Source organism: Fukomys damarensis, unplaced genomic scaffold (assembly GCF_012274545.1).
Source record: "Fukomys damarensis isolate Sample0158 unplaced genomic scaffold, DMR_v1.0_HiC HiC_scaffold_19, whole genome shotgun sequence".
In the NCBI taxonomy this organism is placed as follows: domain Eukaryota; kingdom Metazoa; phylum Chordata; class Mammalia; order Rodentia; family Bathyergidae; genus Fukomys; species Fukomys damarensis.
In genome coordinates this window covers 17,197,376-17,215,920 of record NW_022900931.1, presented here as the reverse complement: position 1 = coordinate 17,215,920, position 18,545 = coordinate 17,197,376, and the positions used below count along the sequence as shown (strand labels likewise).

At 36.2% G+C, this 18,545-nt stretch overlaps 1 protein-coding gene across 1 annotated transcript in view; it reads right to left on the bottom strand.

Moving 5' to 3' along the window:
• Pde3a (phosphodiesterase 3A) overlaps positions 1–18,545 on the bottom strand; it is a 291,025-nt gene that overhangs the window by 45,084 nt on the left and 227,396 nt on the right. Inside the window, 4 exon segments of the mRNA XM_010615815.3 lie at positions 3,352–3,506; positions 5,643–5,800; positions 5,803–5,851; positions 5,853–5,900. Of these exon segments, the coding sequence (XP_010614117.2) occupies positions 3,352–3,506; positions 5,643–5,800; positions 5,803–5,851; positions 5,853–5,900 (410 nt within the window).

Below are 18,545 nucleotides of genomic sequence, written 5' to 3'. Positions count from 1 at the left end.
AAAAAAAAAAAAAAAAAAAAAAAAGAAATTTTATGTCATGTATATGTAGGCTAAATAATTTCTGAATACATATACAAAATAATGAATCAATTATTACTCTTTTAGGTAGACTTTTAAAAGCTACACCCTAAGCATTGCTTTTAGCATCTCAAAAAGATTTAGTATAAAGACTAACTCAAAAACTAATATTGTTTATGTTGATTCTTACACTTCCTGATTCCCGTCTATAGATCACAATTTGGATTCTGGAGAGAAAAGCAATTTAAGGAAAACTTTACTTGTTTTCCTCCTGTTGATAAGCAGAGCACAACTCTCTCTGTGCCTGGGAAGGAAGATCTCAACCCCATTCACAGAAGTAGATTTTGCACCTGTATTTATCCCAATAATGACTCCATCCTAAATCCTAGAAGTCTTACTGAGTAGGTAGCCGACTCTTTTATAAAGTGTACAGTTTCCTTTTTGTCTCATACACAAAGGGAGGGTTCTGTTCCATGGTTCACTTGAATGATGTAGGCTATGTTCATGTCATCCTTTTGTATTCCAAAGCTTTTTTCTAAGCACCACCTACTTCTACTTTTTCATCTAATTTTCTACTTCTACTCTTCCATCTAATTATGCACCAGTTCTCATCTACTAATTATTCCCTGAAGTGGGAATGAAGGCTCTGCTCTGCTAATAACTATACATCCCTGCCTTTCTGATTCTCAGTTTTCTCTTTTCTACCAGACTGCTTTTATCCATTTCCCAGGAGGAAGTTATACATCTGCATATGTAGAGTCATCAGGTATGGGCTGTTTTTAATTTTTACTCCTTCTTGTTTTTCTTTTGATCACTGTAGTTCTCAAAGTACCCCAGGGAAAGGACAAATATGGAAAGGAAGAAAAGAAGGAGAAACACAAAAAAACTTTCAGGGCTAAAACTCAATGCAGTTTTGAAGTTAATCAATAGCTTGAACAATAGATCTCCATGTGAAGAAAGTTTTAACTTGGGTTTATAATCAAGGACCAGTTGTAGTTTATGGTGATACACTGGTCAGTTACCAATTTATGGTTTTCTCTTAATGGGATAGATTGGTTGTGAGATGAAAAAAATTGTATCACTTTCAGATTTTTATGTCAGGACTTTTGTAGGACCTTGAAATTGAGGGCTAAACAGTAAGAATAACTACCCAGGCAAGATGTCTATGACTATTTTTAGAGGAAAGAAAATGAATAGTATATTCAATATTTTGTCTCTATTGAAAATATTTAAGTCTGAGTATTTATTTTGTAGGGACCCTTACAGGAGTTAATGAATGACAGGACCTTTTGGAGTCACACTCCTAAAATTTCTTGGAACCTTATTTGGTGTGATCATGTCAATTTCAATTTATGTGAGTGAGAGAAGAGTAGGGAAAATGAAATCTGACCAAAAGCAACAAAGAAAACCAAAAAAGAAGATATCTGAGAAGGACTGAATGGATTTTATAGGATCATTCTATGGAAAGAAAATCATGAAACATTAACTATACCATGACAGAAAGTTTGGCAGGCAGCATTGGTAAAATAAACTGGTCTGATACACACGGAGAACATAATACATCTTCTTGAGCATATGTAACTGTAATTCTATTAATGACTATTTAGCAGTATTTTATGCTGTACAAATTGACAATAGTAAACATTTTTAGAGGAAAATATTACCAATTCAACCTTTAAGAAATGGTCATAAAACAGAACATAACCTCCCTCTGTAGTGCTGTTTAAGAAGTTTTACAAAAGGTAATAAGATAAACTGGAATAAAGCTGATAAAACAACAGAATTGCTTGAGTCTGCCTCTGATTCTGGAGGTTTACAAACATTAATATGAAAGACCAATTCAACATTTTTAATCAAGAAAGCAAGAAAAGTCAGCAGTTGTTAAGTTCTCATGATTCAGAAGGTGTCTATTTCTCTGCCAACCTCAGCATTGTGTTTTAGTTATATTAGAAGCTAAAATAAGGAAGCAATTACTTCTGATATCACTATCTTGTAACTCAACAAAGATGTGGAATTTTTTGTTGTTCGTTGGATCATTAATGAAACTGATATATGTGTGTTTCAAAAAGCTGAAATTGCATGATAAATATTCCTGCAAATACTATATTTATTTGAAGTATGCTATTTATTTAGAAAATAAGAAATGAAATAGTTCTCTTTAAATGCACTTTTTAAATACATGTTTTCTTCAAAATTCTTTTCAGATTTTTACATTACCTTGTCATTAGATTTAATCCTAGTTTTTAAGTCACTTTGTAAAATTAGAATATACAAAATAAGGTTGAAACTATACACACACAGGTGTTTTTAGGAAGATGATGTACTTTTTAATCACTGTTTTGGCCTTTCCTACAGTAAGGCTAGGACAGCTTGTCTGGTGGATTGGAATTTTAACAATTATTTGCAAATGTCAAGCTGAATGGCTTTGATCTAAGGGTCCCAGAATGGACTGAACTTCAGAGTAGGCAACACCTGGCCTATCTTTATTCTGTGCTCAACTCTTTCTGTTAAAGATGACAAGGACTGGCGACTAACTACCTTGGGTCACTCTTCCCCCTTGTATTTAAGGCCAAACAACAGAAACTAAGCGTAGCTATCTGTGATCATTTAGAACTAATACGTCCCCCAAAGTCTCATGTGTATGGAAGGTGACTGGATCAGGAGGGCACTGTACTAATCACTGAATTCGCGGGTGATGAATTTGGTAGCTGGGTGTTGCTAGGAGGCCGGCCCTGGTAGGAGGTGGGTCAGCGGGGACAGCACCGGAAAGTATGCTTGTCCCTGGCTCCTCCCTTCTTTCTGTGCTTCCTGGCGGCCATGGGTTGGACAGTTTTCCTTTCCATGTCCCTCCGCCATTCTGTGTCAACCCCAGAGACAGTGACCATGGATAAAACAGTGAGCCAAAGTAAACCTCTCCTCCTTTAACTTATGGGTGACCAGTATTTTTGTCCCAGTGATAGGAAGTAGCTGAAACACTATCCAACATTAATCTCTACACTGTTCTGCACTTAAACTATACACCCTTCCTTCCTATTTTTCATGTCTGGCCTCTACCTGACTGTAACTGGCTGGGCCTCTCTTCGCGTTCATACACACACACACACACACACACACACACACATATATATTTTTAGACAGGGTCTCATTATGTAGTTGAGACTGACCTGGAACTCACTGTGTAGCCCAGGCTGGTCTCAAACTCATAGTGCAATCCTCCAGCCTCAGCCTCCCAAGTGCTGGGATTACAGGTGTGCACCACCATGCCCAGCTTATAATTCTTTATAATAAGTAACTTCTCAGAGAGATAGGAAACTGGCAGGAGCCTTGGGTTACCTGGATGAAGGTGCTTCATGTAGCTTAACGCTGGCACTACGGTCCCTCCGTACTGGTGCGGGTTCCAAGGTGGGCAGACCTGTGGCTGAGGTGGTAGTTGTCCAAGTTGATGAAACTCGTCTCAACAAGCCCGGGGGCAAGCTTCTCCTCAGGCGCTAGGAAAGAGTGTTGACTGTATTAACAAGCATGTTTTATACCACTAAATTTTATGTAATACAGTAGAAAGAAATGGGTTTTTAGCTGAAAGTGAACCGATGAAAATATTGGCCATCATCTATCTAAAATTTGGGTACTCAGAAATTCAAAAGACTTTCTAGCCAATATTACATGAATATTATAAAAATACTATTTTTGAGGATCTTCATTTTAGTGCTTATACAAATATGGAATTATAGGAATGAGAGTCATTTACCTCTGAGATTATTTTATAGTTACTTTGACAGGGTTTGTACATGTATATACACATACTATATTAGTTATTATTAGCAGAAGTTTTTCTGCAAAAGTCATTTCTTGGGGTATGGATTAATTTATGTTGTCTTATACAATAATCTATACCCCTGAGTGCTATTGGTTCATTTTTACTGTCTTGATTTACAAGTGACAAGGCTAAGTGTAAGAATGTAACTCACAGAGTACACTATCTCTTTTATGGAAATTATGTCTTAGTCATCAGTGATGTGGTTAATGTCATCAGTACTGACTTCTCTTAATGGAAGATACTTCTGGTCAACCTGCTGTTGTTTCTGTATCATTTCCCCTTCCACAGAATCCTCAGGGGGATATGCAACAGCAGCAGCCCTGGGGCAGTAGTCTGGGCTCAGCACCATGGGCCATGGTACACTAAGGATGGTGTTAGCTTTAAAGATTAATGTTAAGGTATTTCCTGATGCAACTTCCATAACCAGCATAACAGGCAGATCCTATACCTACTGTTATCTGTGACTAAGTATAACCTACCAAACCGACTGTGTAGGCAGAGTTTATGACATAGGAACATTCCGCTCTTCTGGGCATGGGAAAAACTTTGAGAAGTGAAGTAGATGGAAATTTGAGATTCATGAATAGCTCTGATACTTGACTGTTTCCAATGTGTGCTACAGATCTCAGCATGCACCTAAGATGGTAATTTAGTAGGAGATGAAAAGGTCACTCATTGGTGTTTGCCAAGTTTCTTGCTTGAAGTCTGTTTTGAGACCCTAAGGAATGAGTTTATTTCCATATTAATTTCTTTACTTTCATACTGAGCCTTGGTGTATCTTTCTAAGGGAAGTAAATGCTTGAAGGAAGTTATATACATGTACAATTGACAGAGACAGGAGGAATACTTGAGAGCCAAGAGAATCACCGGAGTAGGAAACCCCTAAACAGTCAGCTTACTGCATACACTGAACTTCGGACTTTTTACCTTTAATATAATTTATTCTCAACTACCACTCTACCTCCACAATTTAAAGGCAGGACTCTACCTTTACAGTTTACTTTAGAAAAACTCATACAGGTTAAATAGGTCTTCTACAAAATGATTGGGACCAGAAGTGAGTCCAATTTTTTTCCACTGTGAAATATTTGCATAGATTTTACCAATTGAGCAGTCCTAATCCAAAAATCTGATACTCTAGATCAGACATTTTTTGAATATCATACCATTGCTCAAAGCATTTTGGATTTTGGAGCATTTCTGGTTATGGATTTTGGATAAAGGATGCTCAACTTATACATAAAAAGAAGGAATTCTATCATTTCTTTTTACATATAAGATATGTTTATTTAAATCAGTAAGGCTATCCTTTGCTGTGAATAATTTATAACCAACAAAAACTGTTCAAAATTTGCTTTTGAGAAATCCATAGAAGTTTGTATGATGTCACATTAAGAATTAAAAAAGCAAAGGAATCTTCAGTTTTAGAAGGCAATGCATTCTAAACAAAACCCACACTGGAATGTAGTGAGGAATTTTTTTTTTTTTTTTGGCCTAGGTTTGTTATTTTGTTTTTGCTGTAATATTCTTATCGCCTTATCAACACACATTGGCAGAGAAGTAAAAATTGAGAGTTTCAATAAAGAAGGTAAGATCAAAAGGGAAATTTTCTATTTACACAAAGGTATCAAGTACAAGCAAGGAGAGAGGTGTTTCTGTTGAAATTTTTATTATTTTTGTCACTTCTGTCAACGTTCTTCCCCTTCTAACTGATGTGGATGAAGTCTGCAGATGGGTTTGAGTGACAAGAAGGAAACCTGGGAGGCCTTGAACCTTGTACCCCTCCAGGGAACATGTCATTAACACCCACCTTGGGGATGGTCAGCTTGTCTTTTTCAGAGCTCTCTTCTGAATCGGAACAGGTGTAGTTTTCACTGAAGGACACCACGGGGTTGGCTCTGGGCTTGTGGACGGCCGGGAAGGTGAGCTGCGTGCTGAGCAGGTTGCTCACGGCCCGCAGCGATGTGCACACATTCGGGGGCAGAGTGGGGTCCGCCAGGAGGTCGGTGATGAGGCCGTGGGCCTCGCCCATCACGGCAATGTCCACGGTAATACTGGTTCCTGAGGACTGAGGAGGCAAACCCAGAAGGCCGGGTGAGAACAGGCCCGAGTCTGGAGCCACGGAGACATACACTGACCTTTTGTTTTTTTCAACTGAAAATAAACTCGGGTGACTCTTGGAAGTTTTGGTACGATCCAATTTAAATCACATTTCTATTATAAATTCTGCTGAAATTTGTCATGGTTTTCACTCTTCATATGTTCTTATGGAAAATTTTAAAAAATGATTAATTTTCCTTTAAAAGAATTTATATAGCCCTGTGAGCATTATGCAATGGATAATATTTAATCAAGCAAGGCATATTTATTTTCTCTACCATGTGTTGTTTCTTCATGGAAAAAATACTTAAAATCTTTTCTTCTAGTATTTTTGAAATATCCATTGCATTCTCATCATCTGTAGTCAGTGCTGTGCAATAAAACAGCAGAACGCACCCCTATCTAAGGCACATTATTAACGCTAGAACTTGAGGAGAGGTAGAACTTATTTGAAGAGATTAAAAAGATAAACATGAATTTTTATTTATTTGCATCTTTATTAAGTTTATTGGTACATTTTAGGTATACAACACAGTGACGTCCATCACTGGGATCTTGTACCTCCACCTGACTTTCCCCATCTGTCCCTTCACCTCCTCCACCTTTCCCTGTTTACAAAGACTTTCTTTCCATGTCTTTCCTTTTCACATATATTTTCTTTTCCCTTCTTACCTTCCCCTCCCCCTCTCCCACTTCCTCTATTCTTTTAGACCTTTTCTTCCTATTCCATAATATCAATTATACATTTTTATCCCTCATTACACTTTCGGTTTTTCGCACCAGAGAAACTATTTGGTATTTACACATGTGCGACTTATTAACTTCACTTGAGGGTATGGCGTCAATGTGCATCCACTTAGCTAAAATATCTCCGGTGTCTCATTGTTTATGGCTGAGAGGTACTCCATTTTATTAAAAAACAAAAACAAAAAAAAAACATCTTTTTATCCAGTCTCCAGTATCGAGTATCCAGTCTGTTAATTAATTTTTAAAAGGCAAATGGTTTCACAGAACTGGAAAATAGAACCCTTTAGACTGGCCACTCCATAAGAAGAGCTGATGCAATGAGAAGGGCAGAGGGAGACCAAGACCAAGGGGACAACAAGCCCTACAGGCAGATGTAAGAACTGGGGGTGCCCCTCCGCGAGATGCAGGGAAGCCGCATAACCACCAACTGCCCGACGTGGTGATTAGGGAAGCAGGTTCTGGAGCAAGGCTACTGAGATCCAGGTCCTGCCTCTCTATCACTATGTATTTGCATAAACTATCAAATTACTAAAATCTCCATAGTGTGAGTCCATCCATCTAAAAGTATATGTAATAACAATAGGACAGAAGGTAACTACAAGAATTAAAATTAATAATATATGTATAAGACTTGTGCTAGCAATTATAATTATTAGTATTCAATATCATATAATACATTGGTAGTCAATAATAGTGATATAATTACTAATTACTAATAGTAATAACTGAATGTGTTCCATAAGGAGCCATTAGAACTTCGTTGCATATTAGCAGGAAAGTAAAATTTAATTATTCCCTCACAATGGACTTATACTCCAAAGAAATGAGAAAATTAAATGTATACAACTATAAGATTATTAAAAGAAAACATGATGGACTATTTTATAATCTTAAAAATAAAACCATAAAAAAATGATATGAATCCATAAGCTGCCAAGGAAACATGGGACAGATCTGACCCTATGAAGATGTAAACAACTACAGTTCCTGAGAAAACATACTATTAGCAAAGGAAAAAGTCTGAGAAAATGTTTGCCACACAGAGAAGAGAAAATACACTAAATAAAGGCTTTTAGAATCCAGTAAAAGGAAAAATTGCAGGAAGGGAATGAATATATAATTCAAATAAAACAGAAGTAACCAAATATATAAAAAAACTGTTATGACCTCTCTAATAATTAAAATGCAAACCAATATGGCAAAAGCAACTATTTATCACTACATATCAAATTGGCAAAAACAATAAACATGGGTAGCATGAAGCATTCATATTGGTGTGGAGAAATAAGTACTGAGTGAAAAAAACAGTCTTTCAAAGGAAATTATGCTATCAGTTTGTACTTTAAATACACTATCCTATGATTCAATCATACGACAAGACATCTGGTCTAAAGAAATACATCTGAAAATATGTAAAAATACAAACAGAAAGACTCAAAGAGTAAAATAGTTCTCTGGTAACAAAAGCCAAAGGATGTAACCACTAAAATGCATAACAATAGGGAAACTGATCAAAGTTGTATTACAACTGATTTAAAACTGAACTAGTTTAAAAGATTTGTGTAGATCTGAAAATGATTAGATAATGCTCAATATTTTTTTTTTTTTTACTGGGAAGGGAGTATACCTTAGAAAAAAATGCATTATTTTTGTAAACAGAAAACTATAATTATGAAAATACCCAATATTCCTGATGATTTCTAGCCTTGTAACTACTATAATGCATAGATAAGTTATACTATAAAATATCATACTGAATATACAGATCTTGTATTACTACCATAGCAATAACCATAATAATTATGATGACAACTGATGCTTACTGATTAAAAATCTACAAAGTAGGCACTACGAATTACTATATTTTTATTAGTTACAAATTAATTGCCAAAATCAGACAGGTGGAAAGGGAAAATGCTATGATGCAAATACAAATAATTGGATTCCACAGCTCAAATGTTAAACCACGATGCTGAAATGAATTCTGAAAGTTTTCATTTTATGTTCCTAAGTATATGTGTCATTATTTCAAGCCTTGATCATACAACTTGCAACACAGCAGATATATACAGTAGATAAGTAGGCCAATGAACAGAAAAAGGTGAAATTTAATAGTTTTAGAATACACAATTTTACATGTCATATATGTGCACACATGGTTAATTTTTAAAAATTCTCTTAAAAATGTCATTGAGTTAACATTCCTGGTTAGCAACATGTATTTTCACATGTGTGTCTAATCACTGTGCTTTCAAAAAACTTACTAGTGTTATCTCTGAAATAGAAATGTTTATTCCTATCCATGTTGTGCTAATAAACAAGACACTAGACTATTTTCCCCAAAATTTAAAATTTTAAGTCAAACTAAAATTTTAAATTATGTTTTCAGAACATAAAATGTTAAGGCTTTTTGGCAATGAAATTAACAGTTTATACTGTAATAATTAATAAAACTTCTTAAGATGCTCTTAGAACATAAAAACTACCAATCTGAAGAAAAAGTCAAGTATGTCTGCTAAAATTAAAATTAGAATTTTAAAGATACATTATGGGTAAGAGGACAAGTCTTTTTTATAACTGTCGAACTTTGTATCTTTTAATAATAAATTTTCTCTATTGTAAAAAATAAGGGATGTATTTGCTATATATTCAGAAAAAATAAACACTGTAATTTTAAAAGTAACTTTAAAATTAGAACAGATGAAAAAACTCATCTTTATCAGTCAATGTGAGTTTTGCCTAAGAAGATAGAAAATGAGCACAGTATATACTTCAGTGTTACTATGCTATAGCTTTTATGAAAGCAAAGGAGATCCATAAGTGAAAACAAAATCAACATTCAAGCCAAGGACAAAATTTTCTATATTGGAATCAGCTAAGGAGCCAAAGTGAACATTACTATTGCTGGGGGGGGGGAGAATCTCCCTACTAGTGTTCAGGTTCTTGCTGAATTGGGGTTCTGATTCAAGAATTGAGTAGTATCGCAGTCAAAAGTTACATCATACATGAGAAGTTATCACCACCATTTTGGCTCAAGTAACTAAAGGCTTCCATGAGGCTTAAAACCAACAATCAGATTTGTTTGCCACAGACCCGCTGAGTCTGAGCATGTGTGAAATGCCCAACAAAAGGCAGAAAGATAGATAGACAGGCTGTTCCTTCAATAAACAGCAGGCAAGCCATAAAAAGGGGTTAGAGACCAGGGACCTGCTATGATGAATTTCATGGTAGAGGGCCTTCAGCTGTCCATATAATTTTAATGTTTCAAAAATCATGTACAAAGTAGGAAAAAAGTTGAGGGACTCACACAGGGACTATTTCTTTTTAAAAATTACATCTGTAATAATATACAGATGTGATTTTATATATTTAGATATAAAATTAAATTTCCACTTCCATCATAATACTCAGAAATATTTCATTTAGCTAGTAAAATCTTCTCTAAGATAATAAACACTAAAAGTTAGAGTTATATAAAAGCTACTTTAAAGGAAAGTCTTAAGCTAACACTCTGAAATCACTCTCAAGTAGCAATGAGCTATACTAAGCACCAAACCACAGTTGAGTCTCGGTAAGGTACAGATAATCAAACACATTTTTTCTTTTTTAAAAGGAAAGTTGCCAAGCAATATAAAACATTCTGCTTCACAAGCTCTCCTCATAATACAAATATTTATATGTAACATTTAAGAAAGTTAATTCCCTAGATACCATTTACATGACAATGAAATTTGGATTGCCACCTTTAAATAGAAAATCTGGAATTTAAGTCCTATAAACAGTTGAGGAAAAGGCACTTTTGTGTATCAAACTCAAATCTTCAGATCCTCCCGTTACATCCACCACTTTTCAATGCACCTATTTTGAAGCACCTGGCTTGGCCCTCTTTTATTCCATCTGGTTTACCTCAGCCTCTCCTGATGTCCCACCTAATGCTTCTTTCAGACTCACAAATGTAAATGGCCCTGCCAGCACATGATGTGAGTTGCTTCCAAGTTATCTCTCTTATCATAAAGCTAAGGCCCAGATAATTGGGCAAAATAAAAAGTAATTAGAAAGAAAACAAAAAATATGTTTATAAGCAACATTAATGTAACTTCCAGACTAGACATTTAACTACCAATTTAACTACAGAAAAATATTTTCTTGCTTGTTTTAGTATCGGGCCAAAGCTGAAATTACTGCCAGTTGTGATAATGGGGAATCTTTGAATACATGTGGGAGTAAGAGTGAATTTACAAGGCATCTGAGTCTCCCAATCATGTATCTTTAAGTAATATGTCAGAGTATTGGGTTTTTGTCAAAATCTTCAGATCACAGATCATCTAAGTAAAATCTTTGAGAAGGCTTGAAGAATAGCTATGGTTACAAGGCAAATGAAAATACAGAAGCAAATAAATACACACCATTTCACTGGAAAAAAAGAAATGGAGGCATCCAAGGAGGAAATCAGAAAGGGACTGGGAAAATCATGGTGGCAATAGAAATGTGTTATTTAAAATGATTTGGGAGACAATTTGACGTAGGCTTATGGTAAGAAGAATGCGTGCAACCAAGTCTTGATACATTTTCTTTGAGATGGTAGCAATACAGTCAAGTTATAACTCTGCCTCCTGTCTATTTTAAGGCAATGATTTAACTGATAATGAAATAGATTGAATACATCCTTACCCAGGGGCAGAATATGTAATAATTCTTAAGTCTTCTGACTCAGTAAATCATTTGATGTGTCATTTCCTTTAGAAGCTAATTTATTCTAGCTGGGGGAAAAGAATTAGATGTAGCCCAACAGCCTCTGTTCACAAATCTATGTGTAATTCAAAGACAGGTTACACATGTTAGAAGACTAAAACCAAGAAATCATCTAAATGACCGAGTTGAAATGTTATATTCCTCAAGTTTGGGCTCTTAAAAATATGTTTTAAGTTTCAAATTGGTTTCCAAAACCAGCCACAGGTTTTCTACAATGATACTACTCATTTCGCTGCTGGTCTGTATGTCTTGATGGTCCCTTCCAATTCTGTTATGTCTAAATCATTTTTTTCTTCACCACATACACACACACACACACACACACACACACACACACACACACACTCCAAAAAAGAAACTGATTTTAAAACTCTTCCTGGCATCATGAGACCTTTCAAAATTTTTAAAGAGGTTTTAAAATTAAAATGTAGACTTAGAAAAAAATCTTCATTTATTACCACTCCTTCCCAAACTCTGTAATTTATCATTGAGGGGCTAAATCTGTTTCCATGACAAAACGGCTAGTTTACACTGAGAACAGATGACTCTCTAGAATGTCTCTAGAATGTCTACTCTTTTCTCTCCACAGTGTCAGTTTTGTTAGGTCCCAAATCTGTTTGGGCCAGCTGTATCTTTCATTGTGAAATATGTATGCTAATAAGATATCTATAAACCAATAATATGTGAATACAAATGGAATTTGTTTCTTTGAAAACTAAGTTGAGTAGATTTACATAGACTTTATAAATAGATTTCATAAAAAGCCCTAGAAGAGATTTACATTTTAGGGTACTTCATCAGAAGCCTGCCTAATTATATATTAAGTTAAAATACATTATTAGCGATATGGAACTTTCATGTCATATTATTATGATTCTCTGCTTCAAAACCTTTAAAATTCCTTGACCAACAACTGGTCCTAATTATACCTGTTAAGAAGGCGCCACTATATTTTTAACCCAACATTTCTTTTATTTGAACTGAGACAATAAATATACCCAGGCTATTCATTACCATTCATGAAATAAGAAAAAGTCCAGGCTTTCTTCACATATATAATTTGTGAAGTTATGTATGTGAAAAGTTGGACAGCAAAGTTATTAAGAGTTGGGATGCAAGAGAAGTTTTACTTATTCAACTATTTATTTTCTCCAGTCATTAACGTGGAATCTGAAATCAGTCTGTGTTCAAATTTCACCTCTGTTAAAGACTTGTGGAAATTCACTTATCTCTTTACCTCTTGCTCTTCTAGGCATAAAAGGCATTAACAACAATACTTACTAGAGAGTAGTGTCGATGATTTAATGCTCTGAAGAGCCTTGGCAGATTACTAATAATGTACACACCAACATTATTATCATTATGTTGAAAGAAATGATGTATATCGTACACATAACAGATATTTTTCTTTCACATGTGTTGGGCTAGTGGTTTCTTTATAAATAAAATAAAAAGACATGATTTCCTTACCAACAAAACCAAAATGCAATGATACAAACAAGAACCCAAATATTATTCCTACTTATTCTAGGTAAATATAGTCAAACATTGCACTCCTTCCTCTCAAATGCTTGTAATACTTCTGAGATTAATTTTAGGCTCTTAAAAAGTAATTGTACAGAAGTTCTGGTTTCAGTTAACATGGTTGATTGCACTGGCATGATTTATAACACTGTGTGTGGAAGGAATTCTATGAGCAGGCATCTCAGCTCCATTGTTGGCTTTTTTTTTTTCCTCTTCCTTTCAGTGTAGTCCTCCTGGGAGGCACCGTGGGAGGCAAACACAGCATGGGAAGAGGATTCTCAGGGTGAAAAGGGAGTGGGACAAGAGAGGAGTAAGCAGTGTAGAAATGACACATAAGAAGGAAAGAGTCATTGGGACTTTTCTTACCCAACTTTGGTTCTCAGCGCTGGGAAAGGGGCATAATGGGCTTTGGAAGCTGTTGCCTGCGCATCTCCCTAGCACACAGTCTGCCACTCCCTTCCCTCAAGATCTTTCCCTGAGACCTTGTCTGTGACGCTATGAAATAGTATCTTGGTCTTGAACATCCTAAATTAATTTAGAAGACGAGCAAGACTCGATAAAATGACCTCTGAAGTATTATGGGTTCTGACCTCAGAGCCAGCAAAATTGCGTATGTGTTTATGCTTTCATAGGACTCATTTATAATTTTAGACTTGAAATTGGTTGGGAAATTTTTAAAAAATGAAATCATGTGAAAATTTTGCAGTAACTCATTGTAGGCTGGACCTTGGCTAACGGCCATCCTAAGGAAACAGATGTTTGCTTATTTTAATTTTCTGGCAGGGAGTCTGAGTTGACATTTGGGTTTACTCCTTACAATAATATATATGTTCAGTAGGAGGAAAACATATAAGGCTCCTCATCAAATTGCTTTCCAACAACATCTCTGTTAGCAGGTCCCATTTGAGAGGCCAGACACAGCAAGTTTCAGCAGTTAACTTCCATCTCTGTTGATGTTCAAAGACCATTTCAAGTCAGCAACTAGGAAGTCATACACGGCCTGCTGTCCTTACATACAGTGCTTCCCTACTGTTTATCTACAGATAAGCCGTAAATTGTTAATACATTCAATGTTCATGCTTACTAAGTACCTTCTAGACACTTGTGAATTCATCCAACTATTCAAAATTAATACTTAACACTTAATATTTAGAAAGTAGAACATACATATAAAATCACTTACATACCAATGTCTTTGAGAAGATAACCCTAGCTGCCTTTGACCTCTAGGCTACTTCTCTTTCTTTCTCCTATTTAGAGAAGATGAGCCACTTGGCACAGACATTGGGCATTCCTGCAATGAACTATTCATAAATCTGCTCCCATAAAAGAATGCAGGAAGCCTTGTTTAAGTTAACAACTGCTATGTAAATAAAAAGCATTGTTATTTCTATAGGTGAAAGAAACAAGATGAGAACTAGATTCTCTGATGTGAGAATGAGCTTTTAAATATTACAGGAACATTCAAGGATGGAAAGAGTCACTGGGTATGAACTCAGAAAGTGGATGCATTTTGGAAGATCTTTGTCTCTTACATTTTAAGAACTGCTATTGAACTTGAACTTGAGGCTCCCTTTTGCTTAACCCAAAAGCAACTTCAGTGAACAACAGATGGCAGTGTTCTGCCTTTTAAAGGAAATCTAATTAATCATCTCTTCAGGAACGACTGCAGCTTGTTCATTAACAGGCCGAGTTTGGTTTCTTTTTCACACAAAAATGAAAATAAACTAAAACAAGGCTAACGTCCATGGACTATTGGTTGAAATTAATAAAAAGGTAAAATTTTTCTACATCCCTCAGGATCTTCTAAAAGTGAAATTATAATCACAGAATTAATACTTTGTCTAAATTACAAACTTAAAAAAATTTTTTTTCTGTCCCACGGATTGAATCCAGGTCCTGGCACCTGATATATAAGTGCTCTACAACAGAGCCAAGGGGCCCTACTTTTCTCCATTTTTATAAGACATATTAGAAACAAAGCTCATTTCCATACACCATTTGACTAAAACTGTCTCCCATGTGAAATTTTCTATGAAATTAAGACGCACAAAAGTAGCCCATCAAAACGTGCATTTGAACAAAACAGTTTTGTAAGCCTTCACTGGCTTTGGTCTGGCCAGGTGTGTTCTCAGTAGGCTCCCCCACCTTGTAGGTACTGGAAACTTCCCTACCTATTGACTTGCCTTCTAATCTGAGTCTGCAATATCTTCCCTGTACACCGCAGTCACATACAAACTCATGTCCATGTTAGCGTCTGCTGGGATATTCCTTTATTTCATACAGTGGAAGCATCCAAAAGCCCAAACAAACAAACAAACGGAAAGCCCTGGGAGCTGTCACTTCTGAGAACACTGGTCACTGCTCTCTGCAATAGCACTTGTCACCATTTTCATTTCAATTGTTTTTTGTGTGACGGAGACCTATTTCCCTCCTTTGGGCTGAAATCCATACAAAAGCGAGGTCAATGCTAAATTTCATTTACCAGTCTTAATCATTTTATGATGATTATAATCATAACCATTTGGGGGGAATAACACATAACAGTAGAACATAAGTAAAAAGAGTCAACAAAAGGACAATAACATGACAAGAATAAGTCAGAATATATCAGCTATAACCATCAATGTGTATGGCCTCAATTTACCAATCAAGAGAAATAGACTGGCAGAATGGATTAAGAAGCAAAATCCAACAATATGTCGCATACAAGAAACACACCTAGTGCAAAAGGAAGCTCATAGACTGAAAGTGAAAGGATGGAAAACAATTCTCCATGCATCAGGAGCCCAGAAAAAAGCAGGGGTAGCAATCTTATTCTCAGATAAAGTAAATTTCAAACCAAAACTCATTAAGAGAGACAAAGAAGGACACTACATCCTTGTAAAGGGAACAATTCAAGAGGAAGAGTTGACAATCATAAACATATATGCACCAAATATAAATGCCCCCAACTATATAAAACAAATATTAAGTAACATGAAAAACCAAATAAGCTCTTTTCAAATTCTTATTCCTTGAATTTTGATAGATAACATATATAAATTTCACACAGAAATTCTTATAATTGTAACCTTCAACATAACCTGGAGCCTAGTGAGTATCCGGAATTAGAAATGATGAACACCTAGGTAACACACTGGAAATTTCGAAATGTAACTAAATTCCCTCTCCGAATTCTGTCTTAAAAAGTTATAAAAAAAAAAGAAAGTTAAACAAATTACAGCTGTCAGTATATTTCCTTAAAACAAGCTCTTGCAGTTTCTGGAAGTCATCCAGACACAATCATTTTTTTATCACAACTTCAAATTTAATCTCATCATTAGAATCTTTAAACAATTAAGAATTGTTTTACCTAAAACTGGAGTCATGAATAAAACCTATTTTCCAAACTGATTCTAGAATTTAAAATACCCTGAAAATGTGAAGCTACCAAGGAGAAGTAATACAGTAGTACTTATTTTATTTTATTTATTTTGTTGTTGTTGATTTTGGTACAGGGTCTCACTATGTAGTTCAGACTGCCCTGGAACTCACTGTGTAGCCCAGGCTGGTCTTGAACTCACAGCGATCCTCCTGCCTCAGCCTCCCGAGTGCTGGGATTACAGGTGTGCATCACCACGCCCAGCAATAATACTTATTTTTTTAAAAAGTCTACACTATTTTCTACAATCTTGTACATACAGGAAAAGGATAAACAAAGGATGAGGGCATATGGGTAAGTACTCTCTGGAAAAAGAAATCCTTAGTAGTCCTGGAGGCAGAAACGGAATGCCTATATGCAGACAAAGCTCAGGTGAAGTACAAAGAGCTTCTGGTGGAAAAGATGAGTCTGGAGAAGTGTGAGGGAAAAGATCAAGACAGGGCTGTGCACCACATTCCTGATGGCTGATTAACTACTAAGGGTGCTGGCAACCTTGGCCAGCTGTGATAACTGTCAGTGTGCGGAAGGGGTCGGGCTGGTGTTCAGAGTCGTGGCCTGGGGAAGTGGGTAGCTAAGAACGTTTCACCAGAATTAATAGAGAATCAGTTTTGACGAGCTTGCTGAAGTATTCATCCCTGACTAACTATACGGGGTCCACAGAATGATTCGAGTTGTACCTCTGGAGTCAGGTCGGCACTGGAAATACACAGTGATGTACATTTGGTCATTTCAACAACATGCTGCCATGAAATAGGGAAAGGGCAAGGAGAAGGTGACAGAGGGCAGAATTCTAAGTCATGCTGGGTTTTAGGAGTCAGGGCAGAAAGAGAAAACTGCACAGGAATGAGAAGGAACTGAGAACTCAGTGTCAAAATGACCAAAGACACGCATTTGTCCAAAAGAGGGCATGGTCAGCAGTGACCAGTGCTTGACAGATTAGTAAATTTTGAAAAATGTCCATTACTTTGGTATCTTGGAGGTCAATGGAAACATTCAGAAGAACAGTTTCAGTGACATATTAAGGTTACTGAGTACACTGAGGTAAGCTGAATAATGAGAGGAAGGTAGGAAGATGGAGGTCACGGTAGCCAACACGAGAGAAAACTTTATAAAATAGAAGATAGAGATATGTCAGTATCCAGTGGGGAAACGGGGCCTGAAGAATTGTCGGGAGGGAGAGCAAGCATTTGTGTTGAAGGGGAGAGCTCATGTGGGAGAGAGGCTAAAACCACAGCATAGAAAATAATAACAAAATAGATAAGAACGCAAGAGGAAGTGGGGCGGGGAGTGAGCTTTCACAGCGGGAGGCACCTTTTCCATGATAACAAGAAGAAGAGTACTTGTATGAGAAATTAAAGATGAGATGAGAAATTAAACGGATTAACAGATGAGATATTAAAGATCTTATACTTTGACTGTATCCACTTTGTAAATCAGATAGTTGATTGTTTGCTCAGAATGTGCTGTGCTCAGAATGTTGAGGTTAGGATACAAAGGGGAATAAAGAATTCTTCAAAGAAGAATAAGTTGTTGGTTGAATTCTCAGGCAACACTAAAGACCCTGCTGAGGTTAAAGACCAGGGACTCCAACATGTTCTATGTATACTCTGCATATTACTGGGCGTGGAATTTCACATGAAAAGGCAGAAGTGAAAACAAACAGTCTGCCAGGGAGGAAAAATGGAAGACTGGCCAGCTGGACTGGACATCTGGGCAGGTGGCAGACAGGTCTAGCTGGTCAGGTGGAAGAGGCATGAAGTTAGGATGTGGATGCTGCCTGAGAAAGACAGGCAGGATTCCATTAGTGGACTGATCCCTCAGGCATGGGAGATTTCTGCTTTTTATTAGCAGAAAATAGGTTTAACAGGAAGTTTGAAGCCAGATTTCAGATGTCCAAGAACAAAAAACAATAACTTTTCTAACTCTATTAGTTGATAATTGTGATGAAAGATGTCTAAGAAGGAAAATGACAATAATCAAACATTATGCAATGCTTGAGGAAGATTAGGGTGACCGAGCTTGCAAGAATAATAAACGTGAATCTAGGATGTGCGCAACATGCATGACCAGGAAGAGAAGGAAAGAATGAAAGCAACATTAAAGAGAGTCAATTGTAAGTGGAAACTGATTAGATATGGGGCCAAAAAAAAAAAAAAAAAAAAACAA